Source organism: Heptranchias perlo, chromosome 5 (assembly GCF_035084215.1).
Source record: "Heptranchias perlo isolate sHepPer1 chromosome 5, sHepPer1.hap1, whole genome shotgun sequence".
Lineage (NCBI taxonomy): Eukaryota > Metazoa > Chordata > Chondrichthyes > Hexanchiformes > Hexanchidae > Heptranchias > Heptranchias perlo.
In genome coordinates, this window is record NC_090329.1 from 59,112,883 (window position 1) to 59,132,192 (window position 19,310).

The 19,310-nt window shown below is 39.6% G+C and overlaps 1 protein-coding gene across 4 annotated transcripts in view; it reads left to right on the forward strand.

Annotated features, from left to right (window-relative positions):
* Positions 1–1,371: 1,371 nt before the first annotated feature.
* The window catches only part of msraa (methionine sulfoxide reductase Aa), a 321,830-nt gene continuing 303,891 nt past the window's right edge, over positions 1,372–19,310 (forward strand). For 3 of the 4 annotated variants that reach the window (XM_067984453.1, XM_067984454.1, XM_067984455.1), the window contains exon 1: positions 1,372–1,609. In XM_067984453.1, the coding sequence (XP_067840554.1) occupies positions 1,387–1,609 (223 nt within the window). In that variant the 5' untranslated portion in view covers positions 1,372–1,386. The remainder of the gene's footprint in view (positions 1,610–19,310) is intronic. The other variant, XM_067984456.1, reaches the window with a different exon arrangement.

The window sequence follows — 19,310 nt, forward strand, 5'->3', positions numbered from 1 at the left end:
ATCTAACTCCCTTTTGAACTATTGAATTTACTTCCACCATCCTTTCAGGCAGTGCATTCCAGATCATAACGACTTGGTGTGTGTAAAAAAAATGTTTCCTTATGACGCTTCTGGCTCTTTTGCCGATCACCTTAAATCTGTGTCCTCTGGTTACCGACCCTTCTGCCACTGGAAACACTTTCTCCTTATTTACTCTATCATAGAGGTGATTTTGAACACCTCTCTCACATCTCCCCTTAACCATCGCTGTTCTAAGGAGAACAACCCCAACTTCTCCAGTCTCTCCGCATAACTGAAGTCCCTCATCCCAGATACCATTCTAGTAAATCTCTTCTGCACCCTCTCTAAGGCCTTCACATCCTTCCTAAAGTGTGGTGCCCAGCATTGAATACAATACTCCAGCTGAGGTTTAAAGTTTTAGCATAATTTCCTTGCTTTTGTACTCTATGCATCTATTAATAAAGCCCAGGATCCCTTATGCTTTTTAACAGCCTTCTGAACTTATCCTGCCACTGTCAAAGATTTGTGTATGTGCACCCACAGGTCACTCTGTCTGTACATCCCCTTTAACATTGTGCCATTTTAGTTTATATTGCCTCTCCTCATTCTTCCTGCCAAAATGCATCACGTCACACTTTTCTGCATTAAATTTCATCTGCCATGTGTCTGCCCATTTCACCAGTCTGTCAAAGTTCTCCTGAAATCTATCACTATCCTTCACATTATTGACCACATTTCTGAGTTTCGTGTCATCTGCAAACTTTGAAATTATACCCTCTACACCCATGTCCAGGTCATTCATATATATCAAAAAGTGCAGTGGTCCTAAAACTGACCATTATTCTGCCCTCCAGTCTGAAAAACAACCATTCACCCATACTCTCTGCTTTTTGTCCCTTAGCCAATTTTGTATCCACTCTGCCACTTTCCCTTTAATCCCATGGGCTTTAATTTTGCTAACAAGTCTATTATGTGGTACTTTTATCAAATGTCATTTGGAGTAAAATTGCATTTTTATTACACAGTACTGTAGGAGTGTTAGTGATATTTTTAGGTGACATGCATATTGGCATGATCACTGTAAACCAGTGACCTTTACATGTTCTGTTTAATATGTAGGTAATGTTATCTTTTTTTAAAGCTCAGTGTAGAAGGGAAGATGGTAAATAGGTTGGGTGCAAGAACTAAAGTAGCAGTACTCAGAATTCCCTTTCTCCAGGACTGGACCACTAGCCCGACTGATTATATGCAATTCAAACTTTTACAAAGTATTTTTTCTTAAAGAAATTTTCTTTTGTTCATAAAAGTACACAATTTCCTTTAAAAGTAAAAAAAAACTTAACAGAACATAAAATACATCCCCTGCTCCAACGGGAAGAACACAGCATGACACAGATACAACTTCATAGGCCAGTACAGGGCATATGTAAAGATTACGCGAGGCCTCACTCACTCTGGGCTGTGCCGAGCTCTCACATGGTTTTCTTCCGTAAGATCCAAATCTGGCAACATTTTCCACTCGGCAGAATAGGACTAATGGCTTTCCGAGTTCAAATGCCGCCGAAAGAGCGAGCCTGCCCCGGGAGGTCCGAAACAATTAAAGTTTCAGGTACTAACTTCAGTAGATTTCAAGTAAATGCCTCGAGCGGGCCTGAGTGGTGGTAGTGGGTGAGTGAGTGAAGAAAGACACAACCGCGCTATGTGGGAGTGGTGCCATTAGCAGTACGTGTACCCGGCGCTGTAAATCTGCAGCCTGCCATTGCTGCCTCGTTTGTTCTTTTCCTGGAACGTCTCCCCGAGCTCGCGCTGACTCGATCCGCAGGACGTTCTAACTCATTCTCGCGCAGCCGCTGAAGACAAGCGCCTGGAACGTTCTGGTGTAGCAACGTTCCACAACTGGAGTTTGGATTTTGATACAAAATGACCAGCGCTTCTGATGTCCTCTTCACCATTGTTTTCAGATCAGTTTTACCTGAGACATTGACGAGCTCGATTTTTATATATATATATATTCGTTCATGGGATGTGGGCGTCGCTGGCAAGGCCAGCATTTATTGCCCACCCCTAACCATGTTAGGTGAAAAAATATGCTTGGATTTTTTTTTGACTACTTGCTAAATCCTATGGTTTTTTTCAATGTGCGGTTTTGTACTTTTTAAAATTTGAAAACGTTGAATATTGGTATAATATTAGGATTAAAAAGGGTACACGTGGCATGATAGTGGATTTTTTTTTTACTTCTCTCCAGTTTTCTCTCGACTGCTGAAGTGCAGCTCTATGTACCCTCTGGTACCTTACCCAAGTGACTACTACTCATATCTGAACCCAGAAGTGTCTGTCCAATGATGATATCCTTTTTGCATTAAAACAAACACAATATATAGCAGCTTCCTACAAGAGCTTTGTGTACCCAACAGCTCTTCTGGAGATTCATTGAAAGTTTGCTGCAAGCATATTGTGCCTTTAGAAAGTTTGCTTTTTTTTGCTTTTCTTTAAATGTTTTTTCTCCTCTTGGTCAAACTTCTGATTGAAAGTCTAAGTGGACTAGAAATCAGCTGAAATCCATATTCCTATGGGCTGAACTGTTCTCAAGTTGTGGTAAATCAGTGTTCTTAGTTTCTATCTTAATTGTCCTGGTACTAATTGGATTATATCTGCTAACAGCTTTCAGTTTCAAGTTGTGAACCATATAACATTGTGGTGATGCCATCAGGTATAAGTGCATTGACATTACCAGAATTGCTTTTTACTTATGCAGAGTACTTTTAGGAAATAAATGTTTAAAGTAGGCTTCTTTACTAATGACCAGTGGCAGTGGGCTGACAAACCTGGGTTTGCTGTTTCTTAAAAATCATATAAATTATTGCATCAGAAAAATGTGTACAAATTAGTTCATATAAAAATGCTACCCAAGGTGTTATCAATTATTACATAATTTATATTTATCTATATTAAATTTTGCATCTAGCACATCTTGGCATATGCAACACTTTGAATTATAACAAGTTATTGTCACATTTGCATCTGATTGGCACTGTGATAAACACGCTGATTTTCTCAAATGTAAACAGATAGAAAAACCTAACAATCAGGAATTGTAAATCCACATAAAACCAATTACTTTGTTTCAGAACTACCAATCTGTAACTACCATAACAAAATGAAACAACCAATTGCTCCAATTTTTCTGAAATCTTTTCGCTGCCCTCTTGTTTCCTCAGTTGGTGAGTGCACAGGTTTTAAAGAAAATACAATTTATAATGTAACAAACAAAAACTGAAACATTTATACGTACCCATAAAATTGATCAAATCAAGGTCTTGGGGTTAGTTTTTTTTTTCTACTTTCCTGTAACTTGCATTTTCCAACTGGATTTTTTTCCCTTCTAATATTTTTTTAGACCTTTGCGTGGCCTCAGCACTATTAGCCGAGGCATAGAATATAAGAGCAAGGAGGTTATGATGGAGCTGTATAAAACACTGGTTAGGCCACAGCTGGAGTACTGTGTGCAGTTCTGGTCGCCACACTACAGGAAGGATGTGATCGCTTTGGAGAGGGTGCAGAGGAGATTCATCAGGATGTTACCAGGGCTGGAGCGCTTCAGCTATGAAGAGAGACTGGGAAGATTGGGTTTGTTTTCCTTGGAGCAGAGGAGGCTGAGGGGGGACATGATTGAGGTGTACAAAATTATGAGGGGCACAGATAGGATGGATACTAAGGAGCTTTTTCCCTTCGTTGAGGGTTCTATAACAAGGGGACATAGATTCAAGGTAAAAGGCGGGAGGTTTAGAGGGGATTTGAGAAAGAACTTTTTCACCCAGAGGGTGGTTGGAGTCTGGAACTCACTGCCTGAAAGGGTTGTGGAGGCAGGAACCCTCACAACATTCAAGAAGCATTTGGATGAGCACTTGAAATGCCATAGCATACAAGGCTACGGACCAAATGCTGGAATATGGGATTAGATTAGACAGGGCTTGATGGCCGGCGCGGACACGATGGGCCGAAGGGCCTCTATCCGTGCTGTATGACTCTATGACTCTACCTACCTGCCCTGAGTCAATTTTACTCGTCCATCAGGAGTCTGTACGCTGCATCGCAATGGGGGCCAGATTTGTCCACTCTTTCTCCATTAGAGAGGGTGAAGAACCAGTACATCAGCATAAGGCTCACCCCAAAACTTACTGATAACTTCCCACAACATTGCTAAGAAAAATTGTAGTCATCAGAAGCAGTGTTGGCCTGAGACTTTTATCTCTACACATTGCAGCATGGTGACAGGAACTGACCAGGGTGAGTTTGCTGTTGGGGATTGACAACCCTGCCTCTGTCTTACTAGCCCAGCTCCTAAACAGACAAACTAACCTAACTCAGCAAAAAGAAAAAAAGTCACTGGATGTTTTTGATATACATACTTTTCTATCAACATCACCAGATCACCCATGGTGCTACTCAGGTGAGTTAGAGGCTATGCTGTAGTGGGGGAGATGTGTCAGTGTGTGGAAGTGGTGTACATCTCCAGTGAAAAAAGTTTGTAAGAGATTTTCCCAGAAACGGTGAAGTAGGTGTTTCTTGATGGATTCCTACTGTCGCATTTGTAACAAATATAATTATGAAAATTTGTGTTTTTTTATACATATACAATATATTCCATATAATGTAAGTGATCGCTAACACTATAGCATCAGAAAGAACCGGGAGATGGAGAATTTAAAACTATAAAAACCACAAAAAGTATGTCATAGAGTTTACCCCTCAATTAAGTAAACCCTGATAGATTACAGCAGTGAGCTGTGACTGGTACAGAAGGAGGTCTCTGGGTTTAGGTCTACATATAGCAAATAATTGTTTTGGGACTTAAGGCCAATGTACAGTGCAGCAATATTTTCAGAATGCATTTTGTTTTGTCTTTACATGAAATTATGGGGTATTTATTTGTTGATACCTGCTTGTCTCTTTTTAAAAAGTATATATATTTTTCCTCTTCTCTGGTTCTTCATGCTATGCACCATTTGACACACACGAGAGCAGTGGATATCGCCCCCCTCCCCACCGCCTTTCTGCAACTCCCTTGTGGGAAATAGTCTGTCATGATGTGGTGCCTCCTTGAATGGTCTAACTGAGATCTGGAAACTGACATGGGCCTGCCCTGACATGAACCCAGAATATTTTTCCAAAAAAGATAAGCATAACCCATGCTATTTTGTGTACATAATAGAACTATTTTAAAATAAAGGATATGGGGAAAAGGCAGGATTAGTGTAGGTAGCTTCAGTTGAAGATCAGGCACTGGTATGGGTATTATGGGCTTGTGCTGTAATTTCTATGATAGCAGTGGATGCATGTTTACTTTCTTTTCCCATTGGAAACATGGCAGTATTGAAAATCAGTGGGAGCACGTGCAGAGATACTCAATTGTTCATTGGTAATTCGCTGCTGGAGGAAAAAACCTTTTAATATACGGTAGCTGTGGTAACTGTCATGTGATCTTCAGGTCCTTTGCTGGTATTGGCTTTATCCTTTCACTGTTGTCAAGCCACCACTATTACACTCGGCATGATGTCAATGCATAACTGTAGGAAAAGTAATAAATTCAATTTTTAATAAAAAGCTATTATTTACTATACCTGATGCAGTGTCAAATTATTAACACTGAGTTTAAGACTTGGGGTTTTGCTAATGTTTATAAATTGATCTAGCTTTGCTTTTGCAACTTACAATGCCATCCATACCATCTGACTAAATTAGAGCTTTATAAATTGCTAACCGTCATTTTATCCGACTAGTTGATCTCCCATCATACGTTAAGTCAGAGAATATGGTCTCCCTCATCCTTGTGATGTTTTTATGTTGCTGTTTCTCTTTGAGTTGCTTTTCCTCTCCGTTTGTCTTTCTGCTTCTGTCTCTTCATCGCTTCTGCTTCTCTTAAGTTTTTTGTTTCTCTTGCTGTTATCTTCTTTCAGTTGTGAGGTGGTGGCGCGGATTAAAGCCACCAATGACTGCATGCTTCATTTGGGTGAGGATTATGAGGGAGATGCGGCCCTCAGTGGCTTCCTTTCCCCCCCCCCACTCCATCATCGGTGCTTCTCTCCCCATGCTATCCAGCCCCTTGTTCCTTACGCATTCACCTTCCCACTATCCATTATATTTCCTACTATACCCATGGCTGAAATTCACCTAGCCCCTACACCTGCCACTTCCCCTTCCGCCGCATATGCTCCCCGGAAGGATAGGTAGCATGAGGCCAAAAGCCCACTCATCCTCAACCAGTTTTCCTCCTCTCCCTATCTGTTTCCCCTAAAGAACCCCGTTTGCTTTCAAAATTCTTTTTAAAGAAATCAAATTAGAAGGAGGAAATAAACTGTCTATCTGCTTTTCTCTCTGCACACAGATACACCTCACAACCTTTTTTAATGAAAACTCTAAATTTTACCTCAATAAAACTTTTGAATTTCGTCCTTGTTTTCAAAATTATTTTAGGAAAAGTTAAGAGCTGAAACTGCTAGACTCTAAAGAAAAATATTCCATCAGTATAACTGACTGAACAGTGCTGGTTCATTCTGGGAAATTAAATACACTGCACATGCTCTCAATTTTTAATGGACACATTCAATCATGTTATTGTGAAATATGTGATCCTTTGAATTTTTATATTGTTTTAAACCTTTATTTTGGAAATGAGAAATTTCAGTTACTGGACGGTGGGTGGGTTGGGGGGAGGGACATGAAAAAATATGTTCAGAAAGTGATTTGTGGAAACCCAGTGGCCAGATTGCACAATCATAGTGATGAGTTTACATAGACAAAAGTTGAGGTAACTATGATCAGGACCGTTTGCTCATGTGGTGGGTAAACACTGACACAGTTGGACTGAATGGCCTGTTTCCATGTTATATGTATTTCTATGTTTAACGGGGGGAAAAGTTGACAAAAAGTGTGACAGAAACACAACAGGTGGTTAAGTTTTGCTGACAGGAAGTAAGATTTTTTTTATTGTAGATATGTACAATATCCTATTCCTGTTGAAATCAGTTAAATTCCTATTGATATTTATTGGAATAATATTCCTGTTGAAGTTACCCATTGTATAGGGAAAAATATGCTTTGTGTAAATGGAACGTAACTCTTTTAAAACAATCTGTGTGATAGGTTGCCAGAGAACTTACAATTGTCTTAAAATTTCCCTGGGTAGTCTTGCTTTATTAATATTATCTGGATTATTTTTGTGCTAGTGTATCAACAGTACATTAAAATAGTTTTACATTAACATTTTAGTCAGCTTCTATTGCAGGAAAATGAATGTAGTATGTGCTGTTTGTGGCAGTGTGTAGCCAAACTTATCTTGGTCTACAACAATGAAGGAAAAACAACTTGGTTTAATATGAGAAGGGCTGTCAGTTCTTTGGAAGAGGTTTAAGATATTTAATTTTTAAAATGTTTTTAGAAAATTGGAATGTTATCAGCTTTAATATACTTTATTCATTTAATTTTGAATGTTTTGAAATAATTTTCATCCATATATGAACCCAATTAACCCATGGAAATTGCAGCTAATTATCACAAGTTTATATATCAGCTTTTGAATGTGAAGATGTCGTTCAATGCAAAATCTGGCAAGTATAATGGGTGCAAACAGGAATGTCAGTGATGAATTTGCTGTACTTTTACCTTACAACTAGTTTTATGTTCTAAATATAATAAAATGAAAAGGAGAGGTGTATGGAACAATAAGAATTTCAAAGTAAATTGCTCTCCTTTTGAATTTGGAAAAAACTTTAATTTCTTCAAATACTATTTGCATTTTTGCTGTATAGCTGTTGAAATAGATTATCTAAACCATCATACACACTAAAAAAGGATCACTGAATAGATTGTTAACAGGATGACAAAGTCTTGGGGTGGGTGGGGGGGTGGGCAGGGGGAAGGAGCCTGCAGTGTTGATGAGGTTCAGTATTTAGTTTCTTGTGTTAACACACAAACTAGGAACGGTTGTGGTTTGTGCGGTATTGGATACACAGCTGTCCTTCCGGATGAATGAATTTCTGGTGTCACAGGTAGCGAGCACACTGATGGATTTGTAATCCTTTAAAAGAGAAAATGGTCATTATGTTACCACTTATGTGGTTTGCAATTTATTTCACATTTTTAATTTCTTCTAAAATAAATTCTTGTATTATTTTGTTTCCATCATACATGTTCAAATTCTACACTTGTTTATCTGCTTTGCTGTTGCAGAAAAAATATCAATAGCTGATGTTTCTGCAATTTTCAGAGGTATTCTTTCACTTTCTGAACTCTGGGCTATTGTGGGTGTTAAGGTTGCAGCACTGTATCTATTCAAAAGGTGTAACCTGATTTCTGATTTTAACTTTGTGGGTAACGATAGAAAGAAATTGTTAGTCTAACAAAAAGTGGGTCTAATGTGAGCACAGATTACATTATAATTATATCAAGTAAATAGAGCCACAATTATGCAGAGTCCAAAATAATGACTCTACCCTGACACACGTACCAACAGATTGGAAACAGGATAATATGGTACCCATATTCAAAAAGGGTGACAAAACAGACACAGGCATAAAGTATTAGTCTTGTTTCCATTCCATGTAAAATAATGGAATTGATTATCATCAACAACAGCTTTCATTTATACAGAACCTTTAAGTAGAAAAATGTCTCCATGCACATTATAGGTATAATCAGGAGTAAAATTGAGGATTATCAGTGCAATAACCTAGTTAAGAGTAGTCAACATGTTTTAATCAGTGCGATGATCAAAGAAGCTTCAAGCAGAAGATCATACCGATCAATCAGTCAGTTCAAAATAATTCTTTTTACAGGACTGTGGACTTGCTGTCTTCCATCCTATGCTTGTGTTTTTCTGTGAATTCATGGGATAATATCTGGAGACAACTGTAATAATAATAGATGGCTTGTGAATTTTAATATTGTTATGCAAAGAAAGTCTTTGACAAATTATACTGAGATATCAATGGACAAGTCTCAACTTTCCCATAACCTGTATGGTCCAGAAGTTTTTGTTCTGCAAGTAATGGTTAATAGTGTAAACGTTTACACATCAGGAAGTGAATTCCAGGTAATGATGGCATCTGAGAGAGAGTTCAGGATGTAGGAGAAGCAGTGAGTGAATCTTTGTTGATGTTTCATGCTGAATTTTTATTTTGATTAATACAGAATCAGGGATACGGTAGTGTTGTAGTTATGTTACTGAACTAGTAATCTAGAGAACATGAGTTCAAATCCTAGCATGGCAGTTTGAGAATTTGAATTCTTTTTTTAAAAAAAAACTTGTACCAGTAAAAATGACCATGTGCTGTCTGATTGCCATAAAAACCCAAATGGTTTACTAATGTCCTTTAGGGAAGGAAACCTGGCATCCTTGTGTGGTCTGGCCTCTATGGAACTCCAATCCCAGGCCAACGAGTTTGACTCTTAACTGCTCTCTGAAGTGGCCTAGCAAACCACTAAGTTGTATTAGGGATGGGCAATAAATGCCGACCGTGCCAGTGACGCCCAAATCCCGAAAATGAATAAATAAAACAGAAAAGAATATTGAGCTGCAGTTCTTGCATTTCTGATGTGGATGTCTGGTTCAACTGACTTCTCCACTACACTAATTATAGGCCAGAAATTTCCTGGGAGTTGCTCCTGCTCCATCGCGATAACTTTACCGGAAGTAAGGCGGAAACACCATTTATGCGGGTAAACGGAATTTCCTCTGCACTTCTGGCAAAGTTATGGCGATGGAGCGGGGGCAGCTCCGAGGAAACTCCTGGCCATGGTCTTCTAATGGATTGACAGCTTAGCTAATTTCTTTAAAGTTATTGAGGACGTACCCTGTTATAGAGTAACAGCCTGTCATTGCGACAGGACAAGCATCTCTCACAACTTGCTGCCACCAGTATAGTGTAGACAATTTATTTAGGGTATTTTAACAAGCTGTTGTCTCTTTTAGTGGTCTTGCTGCACTTCCCACAGGAGGACTTTGCATCCCCTATAAACCAGACGCTGCCGTTTTCTGGTTTCCAGACTCCGCAGAAACTCTCACCGTCCTAGATCGCTAGGACATAGAGCCTGCAAAGGGATATAGACAGGTTAAGTGAGTGGGCAAGAAGGTGGCAGATGGAGTATAATGTGAGGAAATGTGAGGTTATTCACTTTGGTAGGAAGAATAGAAAAACTGAATATTTTTTAAAGGGTGAGAAACTATTAAATGTCGTGTTCAGAGAGATTTGGGTGTCCTCGTACACGAAACACAGAAAGTTAACAAAAGGTACAGCAAACAATGAGGAAGGCAAATGGTATGTTGACCTTTATTGCTAGGGGGTTGGAGTGCAAGAGTAAGGAAGTCTCGCTGCAATTGTACAGGGCTTTGGTGAGATCACACTTGGAGTACTGTATACAGTTTTGGTCCCCTTGCCTTAGAGGCGGTGCAACGAAGGTCACTAGTTTGATTCCTGGGATGAGAGGGTTGTCCTATGAGGAGAGATGAAGTAGAATGGGCCTAGACTGTCTTGAGTTTAGAAGAATGAAAGGTGATCTCATTGAAACATGTAAGATTCTGAGAGGCTGTTTCCCTTGGCTGGAGAATCTAGAATGAGGGGACATAGTCTCAGAATAAGGGGTCGGCCATTTAGGACTGAAATGAGGAGGAATTTCTTTACTCGGAGGTTTGTGAATCTTTTGCATTCTTTCCCCCAGAGGACTGTGGATGTTCAGTCATTGAGTATATTCAAGACTGAGATCAATAGATTTTTGGAATCTAAGGGAATCGAGCTACGGGGATCGGATGGAAAAGTGGAGCTGAGGTCAAAGATCAGCCGTGTGCTCATTGAATGGCGGAGCAGGCCCGAGGGGCTGTATGGCCTACTCTTGCTCTTATTTCTTATGTTCTTATGCTAGTGCCCACTGCACTTTATTTCTCTTCCAGCCACACTGGAAGAGGATATTATGAACACACCACATTCAAGCTAGGTTCAGTTCAAATGAACTAACTACATTTATTGTATAGAAATTAAATAAGTACGGCATATACATAGGAACAGGAGTAGGTCGTTCAGCCCCTTGAGCTTGTTCCGCTCTTCAGTTAGATCATGGTTGATCTGTACCTAAACTCCATTTACCCACCTTTGTTCTGTACCCTTTGATAACCTTACCTAACAAAAATCTATCGATCTCAGTCTTGAAAGTATCAATTGACCCAGCATCCACAGCTTTTGGGGGACAGAGTTCCAGATTTCTATTCCCCTGTGTGTGAAATCAAGAATCACTTTTTCACACAAAACGCATGGGCTTGAATAAAACATAAGGCAGTAAAAGGCCTGAAATTCCCCAGGGGTTCTCCCGCCCTAACTTTGGCGGGCGATTGATGGAACCTCCAGGGAAATGTTGTAAATAGCCATTTTTGGACATTTTTAGACCAAGCTAGTCATCCCGAAGATACTTTACATCACTTTACACTGTACTGATGGCAGAAGCAAGAGATGGGTTTTCATTGGTGCTTTCAAAATAGGGTGGTTGTGACGTTGCTCTGTTGTTACGTAGACAAACTCCGTGGTCAATTTGTACACAGCAAGATTCCGCAAACAGCAAATGAGGTGAATAATCAGTTAATCTGTTTTTGGTGGTATTGCTTGAGGGAGAAATGTTGGCCAGGGCACTGGAAGAACTTCCTACTCTTCAAATCGTGCCATGGGAACATTTTACAGCCAGAGATGGGCACAATTTAAAGTTTCATTTGAAAGGCGGCACTGCTAGCAATTGCATTGTAATGTCCGCCAAGATTGTATACTCAAGTACTGGAGTGGATGCTAGAAATCTGAAAAAAACCCCCAGAAAATGCAGAAAAACACAGCAGGTCACTTAAAGCCCGTGGAGAGAACAGAAGAGTTAACATTTCAGGTTCAGACATTACATTAGAGATTACAGAGGAACAGCATTTCAAAATAAACAAGGGAAGGGGGAAGAAAACACAACCACTCACTCCCTCCCTCCCTCCCTCCCTCCCTGTGGAGCAACAGCCTCATTCAAAAGAAAACATCTGAATAATTTACTTTATTGTCCTCATCACTGCTCTTCAACCATCTCCCTCCCTCCCCTGCCCCTCTAACCAATATATTTATCTGGCCTTCTGTCTCTCCGCTCTCTGTTAATCCAAATGCATTAATGTTTCTGCAGTCAGCCACTACTGGATGCATGTGTGACTGCATGATGATGCTATTTCAATACAGGAATTAGAGAGTTTACAGTTGCGTGACAAAGAAAGGACAAGTGGGTCATTTTCCTCTGCTTAATTCCTCGGGAACACTTATTTAATGAGTGCAATGCGAAGGGAAAAGGGGTAGAGACTTGTGACACCAGGGGGGTAGTTTTAACCCCCAAGAACGGTTGGGCTGGGGGCGAGTGGGTTCTTAAAAATGGTTGGAATCGTCAGCGGGACCGTATTCTGGGTTCCAAAGTGCTCACTTCCGGGTTTAACCCAGGCACATTTGGATGCGCACGCAACAGAAACCCGGAAGTCCCATCCCCGTTTAAAGCCGGCGGGCCGATACATAAAAGGGCAACGTACCTCATTGCGCTAGTTGAGGCACTTATTTTTTTGTGTATTAGAAATGTAAAACGAATTTATCCGTAACTGTTCGGGTTTCCCATCACTTCTGATTCACGTCAGGTGAAAGCAAATGGGAAGGGCCGGATCCATGAGGTGAGTGCATTTATTGCACTGCTTGTGGGCCCGGAGGAGCAGGTGTTCGTCATCCAGACCCAACGAGCTCACCTGGCGTGACAGGACCCTCGTGATTGGCTAATTCCCTTCCCCTGATGGTGGAGGACCTCCCACCACCAATGGTAGACCACCCCACCCCCTCACCCCCACGATTTTCTCCAGGGCCCACTCGATGTCGTCCACGAACCCATCTCCCCCACCCCCCCCCCCCCCCGATTTCTTCCACAGTCCACAATCTCTCACCCTCCCTCATCTCCGATTTGCAGCTCTTTTCCCTCCCTACAGGTAGCCAGCCTGTCAATCTGGCTGCCTGGCGCACGGGAAACCTGGAAGCACAAATACCTTTAATTCAGTTGCGATCGCAGAATGCGACGCACTCAGTTGACTTCCAGGTTCCTCACGCAAATGTCTACACGTGGGCTGGGTTCCTGGCTCTGAGCTAAAATCATGCCCCAGGGCTCTGTCTCCTTGGCATTGTCTATGTACTTCTTGGGGATTGTAATTATGTGGTAATGGGTGTGAGGGACATCACGATTTCTCCTGCCTCATTTTCCTGGGTCTCCACTTGAGCCCTGGTGGAGAAGGGGAGGAAAATTAGCTGTGTTAATATTAAGAAGAGACAATATTAATATAAGAGCAGGGTTCTCCCAATGTTTTTCTTCATAAACTTTATCATAAGAACATAAGGTAAGTACATAAGAAATAGGAGCAGGAGTAGGCCATATGGCCCCTCGAGCCTGCTCCGCCATTCAATAAGGTCATGGCTGATCTTCTACCTCAACTCCACTTCCCCACCCTATCCCCATATCCCTTGATTCCCTTTGTCCAAAAATCTATCGATCTCAGTCTTGAATTATACTCACAGCCCCCTGGGGTAGAGAATTCCAAAGATTCATAACCCTCTGAATGAAGAAATTTTTCCTCATCTCGGTCCTAAATGGTCCTGGCCAACAATCCTCTCTCCTTTTAACTTTATCAAAAACAGATGTTAGCTGCTCATTCATTTCAATGCTGTTTATGGGATCTTGCAGTGTGCAAAATGACTGCCACGCCCACCAACAACATCAACTTGCATTTATATAGTGCTTTTAATAATGTGTTCTGCTCTTAACTGTGACAATGCTTCTAAGTAATTCATTGTATATATAACACTTTGGGACACTTCTGAGAGGCACAGTAAGATGCTAAAAAATACAGTCTGTTTTTCTTCATTACTTGGTAAACAATAAACAATTTTAGCATTGATAGTCACTGGTTGTAAATACAGTACTAAATCAATGTGGAAAATAAATGTATTTTTCAAGGGTTATCCTATGGGCAACATTACAGATGTTGTACTCAGTGGACAGGTCATTGTTAACCAGTTCACAGATTAAAGCACAATAGAAGCTCTGAAATTGGCTCCAATTTAGTTCCTGATCTGTGTTGTACCTCATTCAAATTGGTCCTGGTGTAAAGAACACTTACCTTTTAATGCTAGTTGCATGTTAACATAAATTTAGATGCATGTCATTGTAACTTGGCGGTGGACTCAGTGCCGAATCCTATTTTGTATAATATACCTTATGGCAGTCACTGAGTTTCACCAGCTATGTGCTGTGCTGTTGTAGTTTTAAATTAAAGTAATTTACTTGTATAGATGTACGTAGCATGCGAGCAAGCATAAGGGAGTATCATTCCATGTGGAGCTGGTCTGCTGATTCTTGCCAGTATAACTGGGCAGATCCAGAAATCCACCCTCAGCATATCCATATACAGAGCCAGGTTTACAGCAATAAACTTTCTGTATAACTGAGTCATTGGATTGATAACCACTCTCGATTTTTAAGTATCTCCTTTTGGCAAAGCCAGAGTCTGTCTAATCAGTAATCAGCATGCTGCAAAGGGCTCTGCAGTACTGCTGATTGCACCACTAGTTGGGGGAGGGGAGGGAGACGGCATTGATCTTTGATCATCTAAATTCACTCAAATACATGAGGGGGCAGCACAGGATACAGTGATTATTAACCTCTTCAACACGCTTATTTATGGGTATGAATGTTTTTGCTTTGCACTGCAGTATATTGGTTTTAATGGCATTCATGTAACATACAATATTTAGCATAATTGTCCTGCAGCACTGGTAGCTTTAGTAGTAGTAGTTCATCGAGCTGGTGAATGGGGAGGAGGGTATATGTATAGAAGTAGTCATCGGAGTACCTGTGCGGCCTGCAGAGATTTCGTGTTAAACAATTTCTTTTGTGTTTTTCAACTGCAGCATCAAAAGGAGATAATCACCATCTGGACATAGTGACACTGGCTCCTGTTAATACGGATTATCAAAAGTTGTAGCTTTTTAAAAATAAAATCAGAAAAAAATCTAGGAGCTATCTTCCAGTTATTTTAAAGCCATAAATTCTAAGGGAAATGTCATCTTCCTGTTTCGCATCTTCTATGACTTATATTTAATCAAATAGCAACAAGACAACAAGTGACACGATGATAGAAAAGGGGTATGTTGTGCTCCTTGTTTAATGCATTCCCATTAAATATTCTATGTTCAGGAAACTTGAGACACGTCAGCTGTTATGTGTAGTAAAATCTACATGAAGGACGGTCTACGTCATCGCACAGAGAACTGCACTAAAGACTTGAATCAGTCCCTTGAGTCCTCGACGCTGCTTAGCATTCAGCTCACATTGTGCTTTGTGCAGTGGCATGAAACGCAACAGAACGAAGATATACCCACAGGATTGCAGTAGGCTGATTACATCAACTGTTCTCCAGGGTTTGCCTTGGCAACAGAAAGGTTGCTGGGATACTGTGCTATTTGAGGAGTAGGATAGATACCCAGCAGGATCACTCTTGTCAGTGGGAATGCTTTAGGTCTAGATTACAGATAACTTCACTTTCATGTGGTGTTAAACATTCAAAAGGCTTGGGTTTTCTGGGAATTTTTAATCATACTGCTTCCAGGATCAAGCAGGAGTACGAGCAGCTTTCTTTTATCTCAGACAGAGAGTATCAGTCAAGTAATTATCTTCGTTGGAGGGATGCAACCTGTTATGAGCATGTCTTTTTGCCGCAGTGCGCTTGGCTCATTACAATAACTCTCAAAATGCTGGTTGCACTGATTCCTGTAGAATTGCTTTTTACTTGGAACACAGATTAGCAAAGAACACTTAGATTTGAGAACTATAGTGATATTTAAACTGTAAATTTACATTTCTTACATTATTGTGATGCATAATGTTCATATAAAATTCAATTTCATTCACAGCTTGAGAGATGTTAATTTGAAGATTTGTGTACTATTAATCGCACAAGGACTGTTAAATTAGATTCCAACAATACATGTTAATCAGGTGTGCCTATTTCCCTATAAATTGAATAAATGATAAACAAAATTCAGGATATAGGCAATTGTTGTAGCTCCAATTACATAGTATACAAAGTATATCTCTACATTAGCAGGCATTGAAACCGTTTAAAATAGAATCTTCATTTTAAGCAGAGTGCAAATTATATATCTAGGGCTGTTGTCCTTTGTTACGAGTTTAATTATATTATTAGTATTTTAGCATTATTTAAAAAAAAATGTCTGTCTGTGAAAGCCATCTATGCCTCACATTCGCCCTTGACTAAAAGGGAACGTAGGGTGGGTGATCTGGGTTAGGGCCACTTCCAGTGCTTCTCTTGATCTGGTTGATGATCGATGTAATACAGTGGACCAGGATGACTCGACCTGTGATCTTTTTCTTTTTCTCCTTGTCTATGCAAAGGTACCTTGCTTCTGTTTGGTGCCTAAGACAAGAAAATTACTTTGTGGCGAATTGTAGGCTCGTTCTATGATTGGGTAATGAATCTAACTGACCCACCAATTTGTGAATCCTATTCATATACATTTTAAACAAAAATAATGATTTATTTCCCTGTTTTATTTTGAGAAATTAGAAGGGAATGCATTATGAGCAGTTTATCTAAGTGTCTTGATCTTTAATTTCACCATTTTGTACATTTAAGTTTAAAAACCTGACATTTTATATTTAAAAATAACTTTCAGGTGGTATGTGCATCATGGGAAGTATTGTTAAAGTATATACAGATTTTATTTTTCAGTGGTTTCTTACCTACTACAGCACAATGCCTATCAACCTGCTATCAGTTAAAGAAAGAACTTGCATTTATATTGTGCCTTTCATGACCTCAGGACATCCCAAAGTGCTTTACAGTGAATGAAGTACTTTTGAAGTGTAGTCACTGTTGTAATGTAGGAAATTTATTGTGGATTAAGATTTAGATTACAAACAATGGAAGCTATATTCAATTTGAGGCTATTCTAAATGTTGCAAATGCAAAAATCATTTAAATTTGACACTAACCTGTGGACATACCATAAATCCACCTCACATGTTTTTAATATCCCTTAACCAAGAGGGAAGGCGGGTGCACTGAGGATGTTCAACATGATCTTTCATTATTTTTGCAGTTATAATTATAGATGATTTGATTTCTAAAATAGACATAAGCTTGAAAATAAAATCCCAACATAGCCTCACGTTTAAAAACTGGAAATTAGCTGTGGCACTGCAGAACTGGACAGTGAAATCGCAGATCAGCAATTGCATTCTACTTAGTTTCTTTTTTGGTGCCTCAATGGGTAGTGACCAAATTCATTATGAAGTTTATGGGTTTGAAATAAAGGTTTAAGTTTTTGCTAAGGCTTATTATCAAGTGATAACCGTAAGCTTGTGCTATTATTAAATTGAATTCTGTAACATGAGAAATATGAGTAATTTGAGACATGACATGTGGTAAGTGTAGCATGCTCAGGAGGACTTTGGATCTATGGTTTCTAAAGCTCTCTACTACTGGGGTTTAACTTGTGTCATTTCTGGGTCTGTTGTACACTAATTGATAGAGATTGATTGCTATGATTAGTCAACAACTCCACTTTCATTGTATCATGTGACCACCAGGATGGTAGAAGGCGAGTTAGACGGACCGTGGTCATTTTTCATCTAGCAGTTATTATGTTCCTAACTTTAATCTAAAACTACCATTTTAGAAAATCTGTGGCCATGAAATACCTGGGTTTGGGAAAAATGGAAATGAACATTTGGGGAAGATCCTAGTTCTGCCTGGATGCCATGCTGATCAAAGTGCTCCTCTTAATTCCGATGGAGCGGGGTGTGGGTAGATCCACGTAACTCACACATCAAGGGGGCTTGTCTGGCGGAGTTCTGAGAAATTCCGTCCTTTCTGCCTTTTATAAGGCCTCGGGAACTCGTGCCAGCTGACAAGTTCTCCCGAGGGCATTACAAGTGCCCATAAACTTTATTAGGGAAAGGCAATCGATCCCCTCTGGGACCTTCCTATCTTCCTCAAGAGGTCTAATTGCTCCATTGGCAGCTGCAGATGTAAAGTAGAAGATTTTCTTTGGGCCTTTCTAGATTCTCCTCTACACTATTGGAGCGGCATGTTGCAGCTCCAATATTCTGACTGGTGTTTATGGGTGGGCAGCACCAAAGCCCCAGCCATTCAAATGGCCTTGTCCCTGCAATTTGGATAATGGAAGATAGGGGTTCTGATCCACTACACTTGCTACTGCAAAGTTACAAGGTTATCCATGGAAGGGTAGAAAGAAACACTAGTTAGGAGGAATGACCTCTTCTGCTTCAATCAAATATGCTCTTTCCTAACTTATTGACCAAAGCCTTGTATTGATGGCACTCTTTTCGTAGTAAGTTCTCCCGAGGTCTAGCCTACCTGTTCAGGTGGTGGTAAAGATCTCATGGTGCTACTTGAACAAAAGCAGGGAGTTCTCCAGGTGTTTTCACCAACACTCTTCCCTCAACCAATACCATCAAAAACAGATTGACCAGTCATTCATCTCATTGTTGTTTGAGGGATGTTGCTGGTGAAGAATGGCTGCTGCATTTGCCTCCATAATAGTCACGACCTTAAAAAAAATAAATTAATTGTGTGAATGAGATTTGACATGTTTGGAAATGATTACGTGTTATATACCTTTTTGTCTGGATCCAAAGGCCAGATACTTCTGCTTTGAGGATTGTGTGAATATTGAATATTGTGTGAATAAAGTTAAAATGTCAAGGCCAATCATCTAAAAATGTTATAATTGTAGCTTTTTTGTAAAATTTTCACTCAATTGTGCACTGTCTTAATCGGGTCAAAACAAAATTGATACTAAAAGTATTTTGAAGTGGATTTTTAATTGCATTTTAAATTTGAGAGATTTTTCTTTATTCCAGATTCTTCTACTTTTATTCCTAATGAAGAAAATAAAATGAAACTAAATTATGCTTTTCACATCACTTCAAATCTCTTTTTTGATAATTTAAGTATATCTGAGTTTGATTAGAATATTTTGTTACATTTTCCAGTTAGAGAAAAGGTATAACATTTGTAATAAAATATTAAATCCTGTTTTAAATAAATGTAATACATATTTTAGTTTTATTTTCAAATCTTCCTTCACTTTCAAATGTTCCTAACCTCATTGGCATTTGCTTTGCTCTCAGTACTTTTTGTTTTTATTTAAAAATAGCAGTGATCCATTAAAGTT